The sequence below is a fragment of the Barbus barbus genome, assembly GCF_936440315.1.
Source record: "Barbus barbus genome assembly, chromosome: 50".
Lineage (NCBI taxonomy): Eukaryota > Metazoa > Chordata > Actinopteri > Cypriniformes > Cyprinidae > Barbus > Barbus barbus.
The window spans coordinates 14,674,688-14,693,389 of NC_136728.1; the positions used below are offsets into that span (position 1 = coordinate 14,674,688).

Below are 18,702 nucleotides of genomic sequence, written 5' to 3' on the forward strand. Positions count from 1 at the left end.
ATACTTTTGCATCTTTTTTAAAGCTTGATGTTGATCGCCATATACTGCCATTATATGGACAAGCATGTGGAACTTTTTTTTTTTTTATCTCATTTTGTGGTCCGAAAAGGAAAGAAGGGCATACGGCATTAGAACAACCCAATAATGACTTTATTTTAATTTTTATCATAATTTATCATAATTTTATTTTAATTACTTGAACTCTACCTTTAATAATGGGCCTAATTTTCTTTCTTTATGTGAAAAAAGTTTCCTGTTTTGATTTGAGGTGACCTGGAAATGTTTTTGTGAGCTTTGCCTAGGCCCTATGTTAGGGGTCGTTTTGAGAGCTCTCTTTCTCCGTCTCGACTTCCGTCTTGCCAATAGATTTAAATAAATCACCCATAATCCTCTTCTAGTACTGAGACGAGGCTGAACTCAACACAGTGATTCAGTTACAGTAATCTCAGACAAAATTGGCTTAACGTCCTAGCAGACGTCCACCAAACAGACAGGCAGCCGGTCAGATGCACAGTTTGGTGGAGGGGAGATAGAGGCAGTCATGTGGAAATGTCACCGATGCCCAGTAGGGTCAAAGGAAGTACACTGGTGTAATGTAATTAACACTCCCGCATAGGGTTGCCAACTTCAGAAAAGGAAAATAAAGGACAATCGTGGTTTTTCATAGAAAAAATAGGGACAGAATAAGGGACACATACACACACGTTTTTTAATGGAGTCTCATAAAGGCTGTATTTTTTTTGATAAAGAAAAAAAATTATATTGTGAAATATTATTGTAATTTCTAATATTGTTTTCCTATCTTTATCAATTTTAAAACATAATTTATGTGACGCAGCGCTGAATTTTCAGCATCATTACTCCAGTCTTCAGTGTCATATTCCTTTAGAAATCATTCTAATTATGCTGATTTATTATCAGTGTTGAATCTGTTGTGCTGCTTAATTATTATTTTTTTTTTTTTGGAACCTGTGATACTTTTTTCAAGATTCTTTGATGAATAAAAAAGGTTAAAAGAACAGCATGTTTTCAAAATTGAAATCTTTTCTAACAATTTAACCATTTTTCTAACAATTTTATCCATTTAACACATCCCTCCTGAATAAAAGTATTCTAAAAGTTTCTTTAAAATAACAAAAACAAAAGAAAAAAGGCATTTACCGACAGTAGTATATATTGTAACACAAAATTTCTATTTTGAATAAATACTGTTCTTTTCCACTTTATCAAAACATCCTGAAAAAAATTACAGGTCCCAAAAAATATAATACAGCACAACTGTTTCAAACATTGAATATAAATCAGCATATTAGAATGATTTTTGAAGGATCATGTGACACTGAAGACTGGAGTAATGATGCTAAATATTTAGCTTTGCTTCACAGGAATAAATTGTATTTTAAATTATTTAAAAATAGAAAGCTGTTATGTTAAATTGCAATAATTTTTTAAAAATTGTTTTTTTTTCTGTATTTTTGATCAAATAGACCTAAATGCAGTCTTGATGAGCATAAGAATCCTCTTTAAAACATAAAAAATCAATAATTAATATGGGTTGCTTTTAGTGGTTGGTCATTTTGGGGTTTAAGAATGAGATTCAAGGTTGAGAATATGCTGGAAGTTATATGTATTTTTAAAATCTATTTAACATTACCAACAATAGAGAAAGATGTCTTCCCTCAGGTTAAATGGATGATTTTTGTGTGGTCGGATGTTGGGCTCATGAAAAATAATCACGTTGTTTGCATTTGCCCAAACTGACTTGGCCCTTCCAGGCCACTTTCCTGCAGAGATTTGATCCAACCCTGATAAAACTCACCTGCCTGTAGCCTTCTAGCAGTCTTGAAGACAATGATTAGCTGGTTCAGGTGTGTTTGATAGGGCTGGAGCTAAACTCTGAAGGAAAGTGGCCTGGAAGGGCCGAGTTTGCCCACCCCTGATCTAGGTGGTCATACGGCATATGCCTTAAATACGGGACAAACCGTTCCGTATGGCTTTCATACGCAATACGCCTTTGCCAATACGGATCGGTTGGCAACCCTACTCCCGAAACCTTCTAGTGTGTACCTGCCTATGATTTATTGGTAGCTTGCAATTATTCTCATACACTTTTAGCTTTAAAGAAACATTTTAAATAAACATAAAAGGGAACACGGAACACATTTTTGCTATGAAAAATGCAAGACATGACCAGTGGAACGGGGAAAAACCCAGCCTCGAGACCGTTTTTTTTTATGTCCAACTTGCTTTAATTTAAGTAACGTAGCATGTTTTTGCCAAGACACATCAGAAGTCATAAGATGCAAGTGCAACGTAAATTTTAGTCTGGTTCTTGTACTATAGCAAATTAATCTATGGAGCACTTTTACGATACTGTTATGGAGTATTTTTTGCCGTTTGACAGAACTAGTTCCATTTTTTAAATGTATGTTCCACAGAGGAAGGAAAGTCATGTTTGGAGTGACATGAAAGTGAGCAAATAATGACAGAATCTCCATTTCTGGTGAACTATTCCTTTAAGATTGAGAGGTTTTGCACAGGTGTCTCTTTGAATGTGGTGCAAATCTTCTCGAGTCAGTTATGGGGTGGATTTTTACACTTATTTGTAAGCATTCCACCTCATGCTTCAGTGATGTGAGAATAGGAGAGATGACGTGGGGTTAGTTTCTACAGGAGAGGACAAGGATAAAAGTGAGAGAAAGAGACAAAACAAGGACATGAGAGAGACTTTGAAGATTAAATGAATTGGCCTTGTGCCCTTGCAGACTGTTTTTCATATTTTCAATGCATTTCAATTTTTTTTTACTTAATCCATCAAGAACATTCATTTAAATTTTTGACAGGTTTGTGGAGGACGTCCTGACAGTGCTGTTTTTTTTTCTTTTCTTTCTCTACAAAATAAAATCCTCATATGTGTGATGTGTGCAGTGAGAGAGGCCACACCCATATTTTTTGGCCACGCCTCTGGCACGATTGAGAACAATTCTATATGAAGGTTGCTATAGTGATGGCACACTCTCACTGGGGAAATCTCATGCATCACCTGTTTGTCTGTTTTTATTTGAAATCTTCTGCACTGAGAATCTTCTATAGCTTTCACTCAAACTTAATTAAATAAAAGGAGTAAAAAACAGTACAATTTAATTTTGTTTCACATCATAGTATTAAAAAGATAATAATGAGAATGTGCAAGTGTGAGGAGGGTGGATTAATTTAAATATTCTCATAAAATAGCTTTTCTTGTCTATTTACAAATATACAAAAATAATTTAGTTTATTTATTAATTCTTTATTTTGGGGTAAAACATGACTTCACCTTAATTATATTTTATTCATTATTTTTGTTGGTTGGGTTCGGGATCCATAATATGATTTTTTATCTTCTGTAAATCCATCGAAATGTGACAACTTGTTACTTTTAGAACATACGGAGAAAGACTTATAGGTTCAAAAAATAAATAAAAAATAACCACAACACAAGAGCTTACTTTCAAACACTTTCATTATTTTCTCCATATAACTCAAAAAGAAACACCCCTAGGAAAAGTAAAGAACTGAATGATAGAGGAAGAGAAAGAGAGAGATAAAAGAACTGGGCATGCTTGGGCATGCTATAGGCGCATAGGGTGACGGATACATCCAGGTCAAATGATACAAGAGCCGGCGGTGTGGGTCAACTGCAGCAGCTTCCTGCTTCAAAGACCCTTTGGAATCCCACCATCCCCGTCACATACAGCCGTTGTGGTATCAAAGTGAGGAAGTCAGCGAGTTTGCAACTTCTCGGACCAACCCAGGGACTCGAGTTGAGCATATGTATGACTCCATACATTTGGGCCCCCAGCTTGCATTCCTTTACATCAGCATAGTTGTCATTTGTACATTTCATTTTGTTTGGTCTTTTGTTTTCTTTTTTTCGGCTGGATAGAGAAACGGAGAAATATGGGGAAGGAAGGGAGGTGGCGAGGAAGAGGGATAGAGAGAGAGTACACAAACTGTGAATGAATCATTGCCAGGAGGACAGACTCAAGGGGGAAAGTACAAGCCCATACACACATGCTATAAAAACATCTCAATCTTTGCGTTCTGTTAGCTGGCTATAAAAAAATAAACAAAACACCTCTCTTTGATTGTATGTTTCACACATTTTTGTTTGTCTCAGATTTTGGGGTGGAAAGGCCGCTGGATGCAAAGACCAGCACTCGGACCACGGTTCATCATTGGCAAACCCGATCAGACCTGTTCCACTATGTAGTTTTCAACACACTCATATGACAGTTTGTAAGTATGTTGGCGAATTTGTACAATCTCATTCGTAGGATTGTTACGCTCCTCTGAGGCGTGTTCTCATGGTGAAATTTTGTGGTGCGTATTCATACAAGTAAGATCCATACAAAATCACCAATACATACAATATCTTATAAATTCGCATTAGAATGTGTTCAACTAGTCCAAATTAAATTTAGCAGTTTTTACGTCGTATCCAAAACTTACTAGCACACTTTTCCGTACGTTTTTTCCCCGATAAGGTTATCTATACAAAACTAAAACATACGTTAGCATGCAACTTTTTTTTTTTCTTTTACTTTTACAAAAACAAGGCAGTCGGCATTTTTCAGACGTCTTGCAAATAGCTAAAAAAGTTTTTTTTTTCTTTTATCAATAAATATTTGTTTTTTGAAAGCAGCAGTTGGGAAAAAAACGTTAACAGTCTCTTGAATGTCTGGTCGGGAACGCCAGCATCTCGCGCAGCATGTGGCTTTCAGGTGTGCATGGTGAGGTCGGCAGGTGCTTGCACATTCTTGCGATTTCATCAAAGAGAGTAAGGGGGCGCTGTAATGATGATGACCTCACAGAATGTCATGTGCTAGCCCTCATACAACATTCAAACAAAGTTTAAATAACAAATAATGCTGCAGAAAAGCTCAAACTTGGGAAAGTGCTTCCAAAGATCAAACCCATGCTACGTCGTGTTGAATGAACAGTGTATAATCTTACATGCAGCCAGGACCAGTTTATGAAAAGATAAATGAGTCGAACTGTGTTATGGGTTATTCTGCTGAAAAAAAAAAGTTTCATTTGGAGCAAGATTAATGATGAAGCCCTTTCAGATTGTAGAACTTTTGGATCTGGGAATTTTTCCAAATGCATATGGGTCAGATTCGCCCAAGTGCAAATGTTGCAGATGCTGAAACGCTGGTGGCGCTGTGTCTTTGTGATTACCAGACTTGAACTTTACTAACCCACTTTGGTTGTGCTTGTTTAGCCGACTTCTTTTCGACACATGCAACATTTTTAGGCAAATTCGAAGGTGTTTAGACATCAAAAAGCTTTGTAGACTCGTTTTAGGTCCATTGTAATTAAGAAGTGTCTTTAATTCACATTTCAGGCCCACCATGACATTCTGGAATCTGCTGGTAGTTGACGTACCGCACAGAAGGAAAATGAAGGTGTAGAGGAAATGAGAGGAGCACTTGGCATGTTATTCCAATGAGTGACAAAAACAAGGACATGGAGAGACATAAGCAATGCTTAGGAGAGGTGCGCGAGGGAGGCGGGTGGGGTTAGACAGGGGCCGTTTCCCATCACTTTGAACCTGTTGACATCATAGCTGTGTAACGCTGCCGTCACCCGAAAAGATGTTGATGGTGGTCGCCCTTCACCCTTACGCCACCTTGCACACCCTCCCTCACCAAAGCCACCTTTCAAATGAGTCCAACACCCAAATACAAACCAAATCCAAACGAAAACCGAAAAAAAGCCACCAGCATTGTCAAGAAAAAGGCAAGTAAGGAATATGAAATAAAAAAGAGAAACAAGTATATCAATTTATAACAGCATTAATGAGTGAATGAGTACATAGGATAAAACTAGAAGTTCAAAAGGATGCTTGTAACTATTTCAGATAATAAAAAAAAAGAAATTAAGAAATCAAAACGAGCTCTTTGGAGACAGAAAAGCAGACAGAACTGCTGAGCCCAGTTTTGTGTCGTTGCCTTCCTCAGTCCTCGTATTGACGTGCTGTAACTTCAATAAAAGTACACTGGTCGTTTGTTTAAAAAAACGGGCCGGGACCAGATCAGTTGTGATGACACTAGTATTGATTTGATAATAGTGTAGCTGGACAAGAGGAATTGATGCAGGCAATGCAGAGTTTAAATAAAAAAATGGACAAACAAAATGGCGACTCCAATGTTGAGCAAAATCACCATGACTACCAGAATAGAGTTGGAGCCCTGTTGAGCGAGAAAGAAAAAAGAGAAAGGTCAGTATTTGTTTATACAGTGTGCATTTCACCAAAAAAAAAAACGAACAGTGCATATTTGCATGCTATGTTGTTTTAGAACTTGATTCACTAAACGAAAGAAAGAGTGCAAACATGCCCAAAAATCACTTTTGAACACAATCTGCTTGGTGTCATTCCACAACAATGACCCCAGAGCGTTTTTATTGGCCAAGGGTACTCATTTTAGTGCCTGATTAGAAATCTTACAAAATTTCTGTATGATGTATGTCGACTAAACTACATTATTATGAACATTAATGCCCAAAGAAATAGATAATTTCTCACTTTTTATGTTTTTGTAGTTTTTTGCAAGCTAATCACTTGGTGTACTAGAAAAGCATTTGGCAAGCTAATCACTTAGTGTACTTGCTTAGCATTTGTTGTTAGCTAACATTTAGCAAGCTGATCACTTAAGGTGTGTCCCAAATCACGTATTTATGGATTATTTTATAAATAGAGTAGTGTGTTCACACTGAAAATTCCAAAATGACAAAGTGCACTTTAGGTACCCCCCAGAAAGCCAAGTGTGGAATGTTGAACACTTCATGCACTCAACTGTTGCAGTTTTAATTATGTAGCAAAGGGGGCGGGGCTATCAGACTCAGTTTATGAATGACAAATTAACCTTATATAATTCATACACTACATGGTTGAGCACATAGTGCGTAAGTACAGTGTATAGTGGGTCACAAATCAACAAGCCCCGTGAAGCCATTGTTTACAGTGAATTTAAAAGTTTTTTATAAGCAATTTATTGGTTTTAGGCAACCACAGCTTCTCGGGGCTTATTGCTTTATTGTACTCTTCTGAACTAGCAGCTGCAGTTGTCATTGCCAGTAGTTTGTTGTTGTTACATCTCATGCTTGTCTTTTTAGACTGTGAAACAATGATCTAGTGCAGTTTTGGTACCTTGTGGACAAACTATTTAGTGCAAAAAATATTCAAGGTGCAGGTGCACACTGAACTTACAGAGTATTACGGTTATAAAATCAATCTTTGCACTACAGTAAGCGCATACTATGTTGATTATAAAATTTATGGCACTCACACTGTATGCATAAAAATCAAAGTATACTTTGGCATTACCCAACACGTAATCCCAGCGAATGTTACAGACCTTATATGTATGAGCTATCACAAACATCCAGCCCTGGGTAGTCAGTATGAACCAAATTGTTTGTGACAATGATGCTAGGTTTTGAAGTTACACTGCTTTCCTGGGACAGTACTGCATTGCTTCAGCCTTGGCACATAAACCGGCTCTTTAAAATGCCTAAAGTGTACTCGACCACCCTGTGTGTCTGGATATTAGTTGGTTATAGCGCTCTTCTCAATCTTAGTTGGTTGTGGGTGCACTGCAAATAGTTAACATTAAGAGCAGCAAGCAAATAGTACTCACTTTGTGTGAATACACTGCTCTCTATTAACCTAATTTGCATAGAAAGGACTAAAATACCCATGCTGATATTCTAGCACGTTTTGCACCTGCTGAGTGACTTGGCGCTGAAGTATCATGCTAAAATTGCGCAACTGTTATGTGAATTTGCTCCACAGTGTATTAAGCAGTCAACATACTAAAGTCCTAGATTCACTGCAAAACACATTTGCACTCTACAGTGCGTGTTTAAAGAAAGCCGCATGATTATTCCATTCCCCTCGGCTCACCAGAGATACGGTATTATCTCAATGGAAATGAGAGTCTGTACTGCATTGTGCCAGCCCTCGTAAGGACCAACGTATTTGCAAAGAGCCGGGTTTGTCGAGCGCACTTTTTAATTGATGGGCTCATGTAAGCGTGTCGTGGACAATGTTTACAATCATTGAGCAGAGGGACACGCGCGCTGCACATGCAAGAAACATGTGAGGCATGAAATTAGGCTGTGACAAGCGAACCGGACACAGTAGTTTTAAGAAGACGCCGTGAGCGCTTATTTTGCACAATGAATTAGGACAAGCATATCTCTTAGAGTCACATTTAGCGCATCTTCCTGTTGAGCAAACACATTTTGCTCTCCACAGTTGTTTTATTGTAGAGTCAGACAGTGATGCGCTGTGTAGGGCCTGTTCTTCCTCCTCATGTGCTAAGCTAATCAGTTGTTTAGATATCTCCGGAATGCACAAATGCACAAATCGGGGCTAGCTATTGTGCGGATGTGTTTCTTTTTCATGTTAACCTGTCTTACACAAGTCTGCTGCATTGCTTGCCTCTCTGCGGCTACAAACATAAACCCCCTCCTTCCTAGAACTCACTCTTGTCGTTTGATTGGCCACAACCCGAGCAAGGCATAAGCTGTTCCCTAGCAACAGAGTGTGGGACAGCCAATGCAGGGCTGCGTTGTGGAAGGAGCCACTTTGCCAATTTGCTGTTACCAAGGTGTTCTTAGTGCAGCAAGAGATCGTAGGGCCGCTAGGCAGTGGAAGGGGCTAGTTTGAAGTTGGGATATGTGTCCAGGTTGTGTGTCTTGGGCTGTTGTCAGGCCAAGACACAGGCTGCTGTTGTATTCCCTTGGGACTCCAAACACCTACGCTGTGTTTGTGGAGGTTACTCTTCCTACTCATGCGCTCTCAGGCACCGATGCATACTAAAACACCTGGTGCGTTTGCAGTCAATTAGAAATGTATTTGATCTATTTCAAAATTCTTTAATTGGATTTTATGATTCAACATTGAAATGTTTTATTGGACAAAATCTTTACTGAAATATTAAGGTTGTGAAATATGTTTTAAATCAGGTGCACCACTACGGTTTCTGGGCACCTTGAACATAGCATGTTGCCCTTGGTAGAAACTACATTCGGGCCAACTCTCCCTCCTCAGGCCCTTAGAATAGCCCCCCCCCCCCCCCCCCCCCCCCCCAGGTTACAGTACCCCGGTTTGAAATTATTACTTAAGGTCGAGCAATAGTTCACCTGGAAATTTGGTCGAGATTTACTCGCATAATGTTTTTATAAAACCTGTAAGAATGTCCGATCTTACACTTGGAGGGCCACTATCCTGCAGAGTTTAGCTTCAGTCCTAATCAAACACACCTAAGGCCTTCAGGATTACTAGAAATGTCTAGGCAAGTGTGGCAGGTTTGAACTAAACACTTAAGGATATTGGCCTTTCAGGAGCAGAATTGAACAACCCTGCAATAAAAGTTGTCATCTGTTTCTTACCCAGAGCTCATATAGGCCACTTTTACCAAACTTTAAGGGTGTTTAGCATCCTTTTTAAAGCTTGAAAGCTGTAAATATATGGAGTCTTTCTTATTTCTCTTTTTGTGCTGCACAGAAGAAAGTAAGTCATACGAGTTTGGACTGACATGAGGTTAAGTAAATGATACCAAATCTTTCAATTTTAGGGAAACTATTCCTGTTTTCTGTGTAGTGCATCTTCACTTACCGAGTTCACTTTGAGCTGAGACTGATTCTCATCATCGTGCTCTAGTGCAATAGGTGGGGATTTCTGTGGGGGTGAGAGTGTGAGGTCCCTACGGAGGGGCCGAGCCTCTAGCTTTTCCCCAACTCGTAGACTGTCCAGCTTTTGCACTGAGTCCGGTGCCGGCCCCTCCTGGGCGTCCCTGGGCCCTGAGGCTTCCCGGACATCCCGTTCCCGGTCACGATTTTTACCCCGTCGCTGTAGTGTATGTACACGGGTCTCTGAGTGACTGTGCCACTCCTCCCCATGCCCATAGGGCTTTTGGGAGTTATGGGAGTCCATTGGCTGCAACGGCCTCATCTCCATTTCGTAACTGCTCAGTTTTTCCTCGTCCTGCTCTAAGAGACGGGAATGAGCCAAACTGTCTCCATGTACCCGTTGAGATGTCCAGGAAGATGAGGGTCCGTCTGGCCTCCTTTCCCGCTGGGTTTTGTGATTCGAGGAGCTGTGGTCTCGAGGCTTATGATTGGAGGAGTGCTTGTGGCCATTGGCCCGCGCCGCCCCAACCCGTACATCGTCTTGCACTGAAGGAGTTGTGGAGCGGCTGCTGCCCCGACTACCACCTCTACTACTGCCCCCACGGGAAGGACGCTTGTCCTCGCTCCAACTGTTAGCCCTCAGGTACTCTCCACCTCCACCCGAACCACCACCACCTCTCCCCTCCATCAGCACCTGGATCTCCTGCGTTCCTCCACGCTCCTCATCCACTGCAGTTTGTCGCAGAAAGCGGGCGTTTTTGGTGCGGTGGGAAGATTTGGTGGTCGGGCTTCGGGGAGGTGTGGAGGGCCGACTGGGAGTGGGGCTCACGTCTGGGGTAAGGTCTGGGGGCGTGGAACCCTTCATATAGAGCTCAGTGCTATCCGCGGTCCCACTAGAGATAACTTCCACGTCGTTCTCGCTCGAGTTCTGCTGTTTGGGTCGCTGGCACTCCACTCCTACTCGGAGACAGAGAGACAAGTTTTAATTTTAAAACATGTAGGCATGCCACACACTTTAAATGTTGTACTTGTTTCTGCAAACATGCCCTTGCATAAGCTTCCATCTGTCTTAAGGAAAAAATAAATAAATACAAAAATTTACATAATTAAGATTATACAGAAATTATTTTCAGCAGACCTAAATCAAATTCTTATTTTTATATGCATAGTTACAGAACTACTCTTTTCAGTGCAACTTCTTTTCCCATATGACTCATGTGCTATGTTCTAAGTCTTCTGAAGCAATGGGATAGTCATAATTGCCATTATGAAGTTTTTAGTCTATAATCATTTGGGTTTATGTTGGTGTGCCATGCTAGGTTTGATGTCATTGGCACTAAACCAAAACTGGTTCAAACATGCAAATTATGTTTGGTAGCTTATCATATTTAGCATAATGTTAATACTGGTGCATCCCTAATGTTTTGTTATGGTCTTTATTGGAGTTTTGGTCGCTATTTAAACCGTAGATATACAGGAAAGAGCTGCAAGAAGATTCTTCAGGAATTCTCTTCCTGTGTTCCACAGAAAAAAATATTTGCCTAGCAGGTTTGAAACAACATATGAGCGAGTTAATCATAACAGAATTAAAATTTTGGGGTAAATTTTCCCCGTACAACCCTTGATTGCTTGAAGCACATGGGCCGTTCCTGGTAAGTTTGATACAGTGTAACTTATCAAAGCTTTCCAGAGTCAGCACCATGGCTGCTCTAATCAGCTCAGCTAATGAGACCCAAAGATTTTCAAGTCTGTCCCTATGCACCCGTAAGTACATAACTTTCAACTTAACCTCATAAAGGCTTGTACTCAACTGTAAACATCATTTACAAATCTGTTGCAAGTCAGCACATCTCAACCAAGTTTGTTCTAACATTTCTAAGGTCATCACATGGCATAACTTTATCACTTAGAAATATCAACCATTCCAGGAGGTCGCATACACTGATTCAGCAAAGCATGAGTGCTGTAAAGGTTTTTTTTGATGGGATGCGATCTGAGAGTGTATAAATTCTTGCAGATGTGTGGGGGTGTGACAGCGACCGAAAGTGTGACTGCGTATACAGTATGTGTGTTTATGTATGTGGGTGGTGTGACAATGTGTGTGTGGGTATTGTGTGTGCATGCATAAATTTCATTGTGTCGTCTAGCTTCGCGTGGGCTTGTCGGAAAGGTCAGCGCTGACCTCCCCTCATCTTCTTATTGCCTCTTCTATCACTCATTCCCCCCGCATGGCACAGTAGGGGCATCGACCCCTACAGTCCTGAACCCATACAGCACCTACACTCACACACACAGACGCTTTCACCGACACTCTGCCATTCTTCTCCTGAGCTATTACACACACACTTATATAAATCTACCTCTGACTGCTGGCATAAAATGATCAGCGCTAAATCGTGCTCGTCTTTTTGAGAATCGATGAAAAATATTAGCACCTTTTCAAATAATGGCAGAACTGTGTTTTCAAAGTTAACTTATTGGAATATTTAGCATTCACAGCTAAATGGAAAGCTTAGTCACACTGTCAAACAGTTTGAAGCCCCTGTTATTTTTAGTCTCCAGACTCGGCTGTTGCACTCACTGTTTCCTCGGTGCTGGAAAGAGGGGGAGAACTCTTTGGCGGTGATCCGGGCCAGCCTGCACTCTTCCTGGGCTTTCTGCGCTGCCGTCGTTGCGGCATCGGCTTTCCCTCTGGCGTGAGCTGTCCTGTTGACGTATCGGTCCGGGACAAAGATGTTGAAATGTGGAGAGAAAGACAGAGTTAGAAAAGGAGAGGGCTTGAGGTCTTGCATTTAAGGTGAAGTTCGCAATTTATATATGCAGTATATATTTATATATATTTATATATGCAGTATACACAATTTTTAATATTTAGGTTAAATATTTTCTGAATAAATAAGCAAAAAAAAAAAAAAATCACAAGACAGGGATATTTTTAAGTTACTGGTCTTATTGTAAATTAATAATCAATGCACATTTTTAATCTTAAAGGGATAGTTCACCCAAAAAAAGAAAATTCTGTCATTAATTACCCTGATGTCGTTCCAAACCTGTAAGACCTTTGTTCATCTTCGGACCACAAATGAAGACATTTTCGATGAAATTCGAGAGCTTTCTGACCCTGCATAGACAGCAATGCAACTAACATGTTCAAGGCCCAGAAAGGTAGTAAGGACATTGTTAAAATAGACAATGTGACATCAGTGGTGCAACCTTAATTTTATAAAGCTACAAAAATACTTTTCGTGTGCAAAGAAAACAAAAATAACTTTATTAAACAATTTCTTCTCTTCTGAGTCAGTCTTTGACGTGGATTCAAAAAGTATTCTCGTAGCTTCATGAAATTAAGGTAGAACAACTGATGTCACATGGACTATTTTATCAATGTCCTTTATGCTTTTCTGGGCCTTAAATGTGTCAGTTGCGTTGCTGTCTATGCAGGGTAAAAAAAAAAAAAACTCTCGGATTTCATCAAAAATATCCTAATTTGTGTTCCGAAGATGAACAAAGGTCTTACAGGTTTGGAAAGACATCAGGGTGAGTAATAAATGACAGAATTTATATTTTTGGGTGAACTATCCTTTTAAATCAAAGTGTAATAACTTTTTCTTCCTCTGAAAGGTTTTTAGTTTTATTTTTCCAGATATTTTTAAATACATTTTTAAAAGCATTGTTTCATGCACTCTCTCATTCAAGTTCTGGCTCCATTCTGTGTGTTGCGTTCGTAACACAAACTTGGCATAATTTAATCAATATTTGATCAAGTTCCACATTGTAATTTGTTTTCTTGCGCAATAGGCCCATCTAGTTTTATTCAAAAATATATCACATCACATGAAGTTTTACACTGAAATTTCTTTAATCCTATAGCAAAAGTATACTTTAAAATAGGCCTACCATTATAGTATTACCACATTATATTGATGATGATTTGGTTGTTCGGTTTTAATTGAGAAAACCTTGCTCTATGAAGCAGACCACAGCAAAAAGCACACGAGCATATGGTTTAGTCAATGAACAATCTGGTCATTAAATTTATAAGGCACACACTTCAGCGCCTACCAAGATCTTGACACTCCGATTATCCAAGGGTTGACGATAAATACAGGCTGAAGGCAAACAATTACACAGCAGTCACACACCCTCACTCTGAGGGACGCTCTTGGGACTCCACAGAGTCATGCCTTTCTGACACTGTAATTCTCACTTGTTTTAACTCCATAAACTTGCCAAGATTCTACTTTGTGATCTAAAAACCAACTTACTGCAGTTTAAATAACCGTGTTCTTCTGTCAAGTGGTTGCAGAACAGTTTATTGAATCTTCCTCCAGTGACTATTGTGTTTGAGGGATTTTTTTTTAACTTTAGGCTAAACATTTTCTGAATAAATAATCAAAAGCCCAAAAATATTACAATTATCCTCTACAATACACAAGTATTGTTCAATATTTCCCATCCGGACTTGTAAGAACAGGCAACAGTGCTTGCTTCGGCTGTTAAATAATTCACTGAGGAAATCAATGTGGTCTGTGTCTGAGACAATAAAAGAGAGCTAGTGCTCACAACCTCGCCATTTAATGTGTGATTCTCATTCATCACACCCATCTGTTTTACCTGTGTGCGATAGAGACATCGACTTTGCATGTTGATGACGCACAGCATCATGCTGGCATGGTAGCTGGATTGTGTACTGTAAAAAAATCATTTCTTAATCAGAATTTTGGTCTTGTTTTCCAGTAAGTAGAAAACAAGATAAAATTATTTACTGGCAAAATTGCATGAGATAGGAAAATATTACTTGAATTGAGACAAATTATTGGCAAAATATTATAAATGTATTATTAATTTGATTTTATTTAGCTTTAAATGAAGTTTGTTAGTAGTCGCATTAGTTATTTTGAATTGGATTCATTTAATTAATATGACTATTATTAACAAAATTAACACAATTAATGAAATTTGATAAATTAAAGTAGTATAAATGTATTTTTTAGTTTGAAATAGTTTATTAGTAGTAAATTAATAAGTAGTTTATATAGACATTTCAAATTGTATGATTTAAATTAATAAATTTTTTATTAAACAATTAATAAAATTGTTCATATATTATTAAATGTTATTTAAAAATATTCTTTTTTTTCTGGAAAATGAAACAAAACTTATTTTCAGCATTTTAACGAACATGTTATGTTGTGTTTCAATAGACTTCTAGGCAGATTATTCATGCAAATGTACCGTATGAACCCCAGGTTAGAGGATGCGCTCCCTTTCTCACTGAACTTTTTGCCCTGGTCTCAATCCCTCTCCTTGTTTGTGCAGTGGCTGTCTTGGTGCAGTATTGCATGTCGATGCTCATCGATTGCACCCTCTTCTTTTCTGCTCTAGGCTGTCTTCACCCAGCCAAACCAAGTGCGTGTGTGTGTGTGTGTGTGTGTTTTAAAATGAGAAGGTTAAAATGGGGTTGTAGCATGTAGTGTGGTCAGAACATGTGGGTGCGAGAGCATTCGAGTGTGTGTGTGTGTGAGAGAGAGATGGTGAAATATGGCGAGGTAGGTCGGATGAAGAGATCTTAGGATTGCATTCACCCCGTGCCTTGCCGGTTGTCCTGGCAACGGCAGAGGAGAGAAAGTGAGGGAGAGAATAAGATGGCGTGGGGTATAAAAAGGACAAACAATTAGATAACAGAGGAGAATGAGAGGAGGATTGTGGGATGCTTCTGGAGGTGTTGAGAGTACAGTCAGAGAGTGAGGGCTGGATGTGCGAAACCATCCATTCACTAATAGAGGGCCTCTAAACGGTGCGTGTATCATTACACACACACACACACACACACACACACTGATCCAGGTGCTGTGAGATTGGGTCGAGCTGTGCTGGTTGCCACTCTATTTATATACTGCTGAACGGTAGCAATGTTTCTACACAACTTCTGATGGAAACAGACTAAATATTGTTTGACAGCAAGTCTCTCTAACTCAATACAGTTAACGGGATAGTTCAGCCACAAATTAAAGGTATGCCATTTATTCACCCTTGTGTTGTTCCAAACCTGAATTACTTACATTTTCATGAAAAACACAGAAGGTGAACTTTCTGAAGAATGTCCTGGATGCTCTTTTCCATATAATTGTAGGAGCCAATGTGTTAATGTCGATGTATTTTGGGCTGTCACCACTTGGGGGCAGTATGTGCACATAGGCTTTTTAAGTCGGTGTTTCATTCACGTAGAGTGAGCAGGCTTGGTGCAGGGAACGTATACAGTTTTTACCACACTTCGGGAAGCTAAGGTGTCCACCATTCATCATTGCAAGTATGTATTTATATTATGTTCAATGAAGTAGCCTTAGACTGAAATCTACATGAAGACTGGACATTGGATGTGTGTGTAGAACGTGCGTTGCTATATTCCAAGCCTTCCGCAGTTAGCTGCTGACACAATAATGAAAAAAAATAATTGTTTTTCAGTTAAAATATCTCTGTTACTTGAGAAGCAAAATTGCAGAGAAGTTTTGTTTTCAGATAACTACTGTTCCAAGGTTTGGGGTCAGGAAGATTTTATTTTATTTTTTGGGAAAAAACAAAACCTTTTATTCGGAAAGGTTGCATTAAATTGATCTAAAATAATAATAAAAACATTTCCATTAAATGTTTAAACTTTCTATTTATCAGTTAATCCTGAAAAAAATTATGATGGTTTGTGCAAAAATATTAAGCAGCATGTCTGTTTTTTGGTATTAATAAAAATGTTTCTTGAGCAGCAAATCAGCATATTAAAATGATTGCTGAAGGATCATGTGACACTGAAGACTGGAGTAATGATGCTGAAAATTCAGCTTTACATCACAGGAATAAATTATATTAAAATATACTGAAGTAGGAAACAGTCATTGTAATAATATTTCATAATATTATTGCTTTAAAAAAAAAAAAAAGCCAGGATATTTTTTCAAAAATGTACTTTGTGTTCCACAGAAGAAAGTAAACCGTATGGGTTTTGTTTCAGAATTTTGGATCAAATGAATTTTCATGTGTGTGAACTTCCCCTTTAACACATTCATTTCACACTCGTCCACGTGTAAACGCTCTCATCTTTCCCTGACGCTAACACAGATTCTCACTCTCTTTTTTTCACGTCCTGCCTCTCGACACTCAGACACGTGCAGGCACCTCCCATCAGTTCTTTCACTCTCTTTCATACACGCAGAGCCCTGCCTCTCATTCACATTCTCCTACTCTCGTGTCTTTACTAAATGATCTGAACACCCTCTGTTCTTTTTTTAGGCTCAAATTCACACATCCACAACCCACAGTACAACTGATCCATCAATTTAAAAAGATGGATCTTCCAGTCCCCTGAAACAGCATTTATAATGGAAAACAAGATTTTTCTTGCACTTTTGACATAAAAAGAGCTAATATTGGCAATTCAAAACTCTTGCCCCAGTCCACCCAGACACAATGCCGTGGCACATTTAGAAACAGTCAATGATTATGATGTAAAAAACCATGAGAACATTAACATACCGTATGACCATCTATGTTTAAGCATCAATGTCAATACAGCACAAGAGTATGCTAAACATTTCCCCTCAGAGAAATTAATTTGTACGAATAAAACATACAAAAGTTTCAACACAGACCATGAACACTGAGATTAAGGCAAGACACTACAGGTACATATTTCAATATACTAATGTATATATAATGAAGAGAGAGAGAGAGAGAGATTTTGGCCTATTTGGCTTTCCATAATGTGTTTTTTCATCCAGTGGAGAGAAAACATCCAATTTTATTATACTTCATATATTTGCGTCTGTAGATATACTGTATATATTACTGTACCTTTAAAGACAGTTTTCTCAAAATGATTTCTCTCTCATGCACATGGCCTAAAATCTCCACTTCGGTAGCACTTACACAGAAAAAAATAGTTTTTTTTCTATCTATATGCTGGAGGATTTTACAGTTTATAATTTGCTGATTATAAACTTTTTATTCTTTAAAACACATTTTTTTCTGGCTGTTGACAGTATTTTCTGATTTATCGAGTGATAAATTGGTAAATTCAAAATCTCCTTTGTAAAAACCTTTGACTGTAATATGTCAACGAAATGAAACGATCATTTTAAACCTGACTTTATCAAATGTTCAGATTTCTGTTTTTTTTTTTTTTTACAAAATCTTTTTACAAAATTTTCTACCACCTTATTTATTGATGGAAGCCACAAGTATACAGTGTGTGTGTATATATATATATGAAGAGTTAATTTGCAAAAACAGATAACACAGTTTTTAACAATTTTCAAAAATCATGTTTTTTCATTGTGCATTCCATTTAATCTCAATCAAACTGCAGTTGGGTTATTTTGATATTCAAATTTTGATTAGGTTTAAAAATAAAAAAAAAATGCAGCTAACTAACATGATTTTTGAAAATTAAAAAAAACATCTGAGAGTTATCTGAATACCAGAAGCAGAGCCTCTGGAAAAAAAAGTGGGTGGTCACCTTTGTGCTAAATAATACTATTATAAATTCATAACAGAGTCCAGAGATGGCCGTCTTATGACAACAAAGCACTAATCTCTATGGATGACCCAAATAAGCCGCCCCATGACCACCAGAACAAAGCTTTAATTTACAGATGACTCATGGTTGCTTCCGGTGTTAGTGCCTCAGTGCAGGTATACTGTAGTAGCTAGTTTGACCACGTTGACGCTAAGAAGCTAATCAGATTAACTGTTGTGTGATATTCTCAGTCATTTTGTCTATCCTGCATCCTGTTTGTGTTGCGTGTGCATGTTTATCTAATACCGGAAGTGTTCGACTTCAGCATCGGTGTGTTTTGAAATTGTATGGAAAATCTTAAATAATTAGAAATCAAGTTTTCCTTGATCTTTTAACTAAAAGAGCTCAATGTACTTCTTCAGATCCCCCCCCCCCCAGTCCAAAAACATAGTTATTGAAAATAAAAGATATTGTAAAAACTGTCCTAAACTAAAAGCAAATAACCAGCCATGCAT

General features: G+C 38.4%; 1 protein-coding gene across 1 annotated transcript in view; it reads right to left on the bottom strand.

Moving 5' to 3' along the window:
- Positions 1-4,655: 4,655 nt before the first annotated feature.
- The window catches only part of LOC306868372 (junctophilin-3-like), a 29,757-nt gene continuing 15,710 nt past the window's right edge, over positions 4,656-18,702 (bottom strand). Inside the window, exons 3-5 of the mRNA XM_079414472.1 lie at positions 12,263-12,387; positions 9,668-10,638; positions 4,656-6,233 (exon numbers count right to left, since the gene is read on the bottom strand). Of these exons, the coding sequence (XP_079270598.1) occupies positions 6,153-6,233; positions 9,668-10,638; positions 12,263-12,387 (1,177 nt within the window). The 3' untranslated portion in view covers positions 4,656-6,152. The remainder of the gene's footprint in view (positions 6,234-9,667; positions 10,639-12,262; positions 12,388-18,702) is intronic.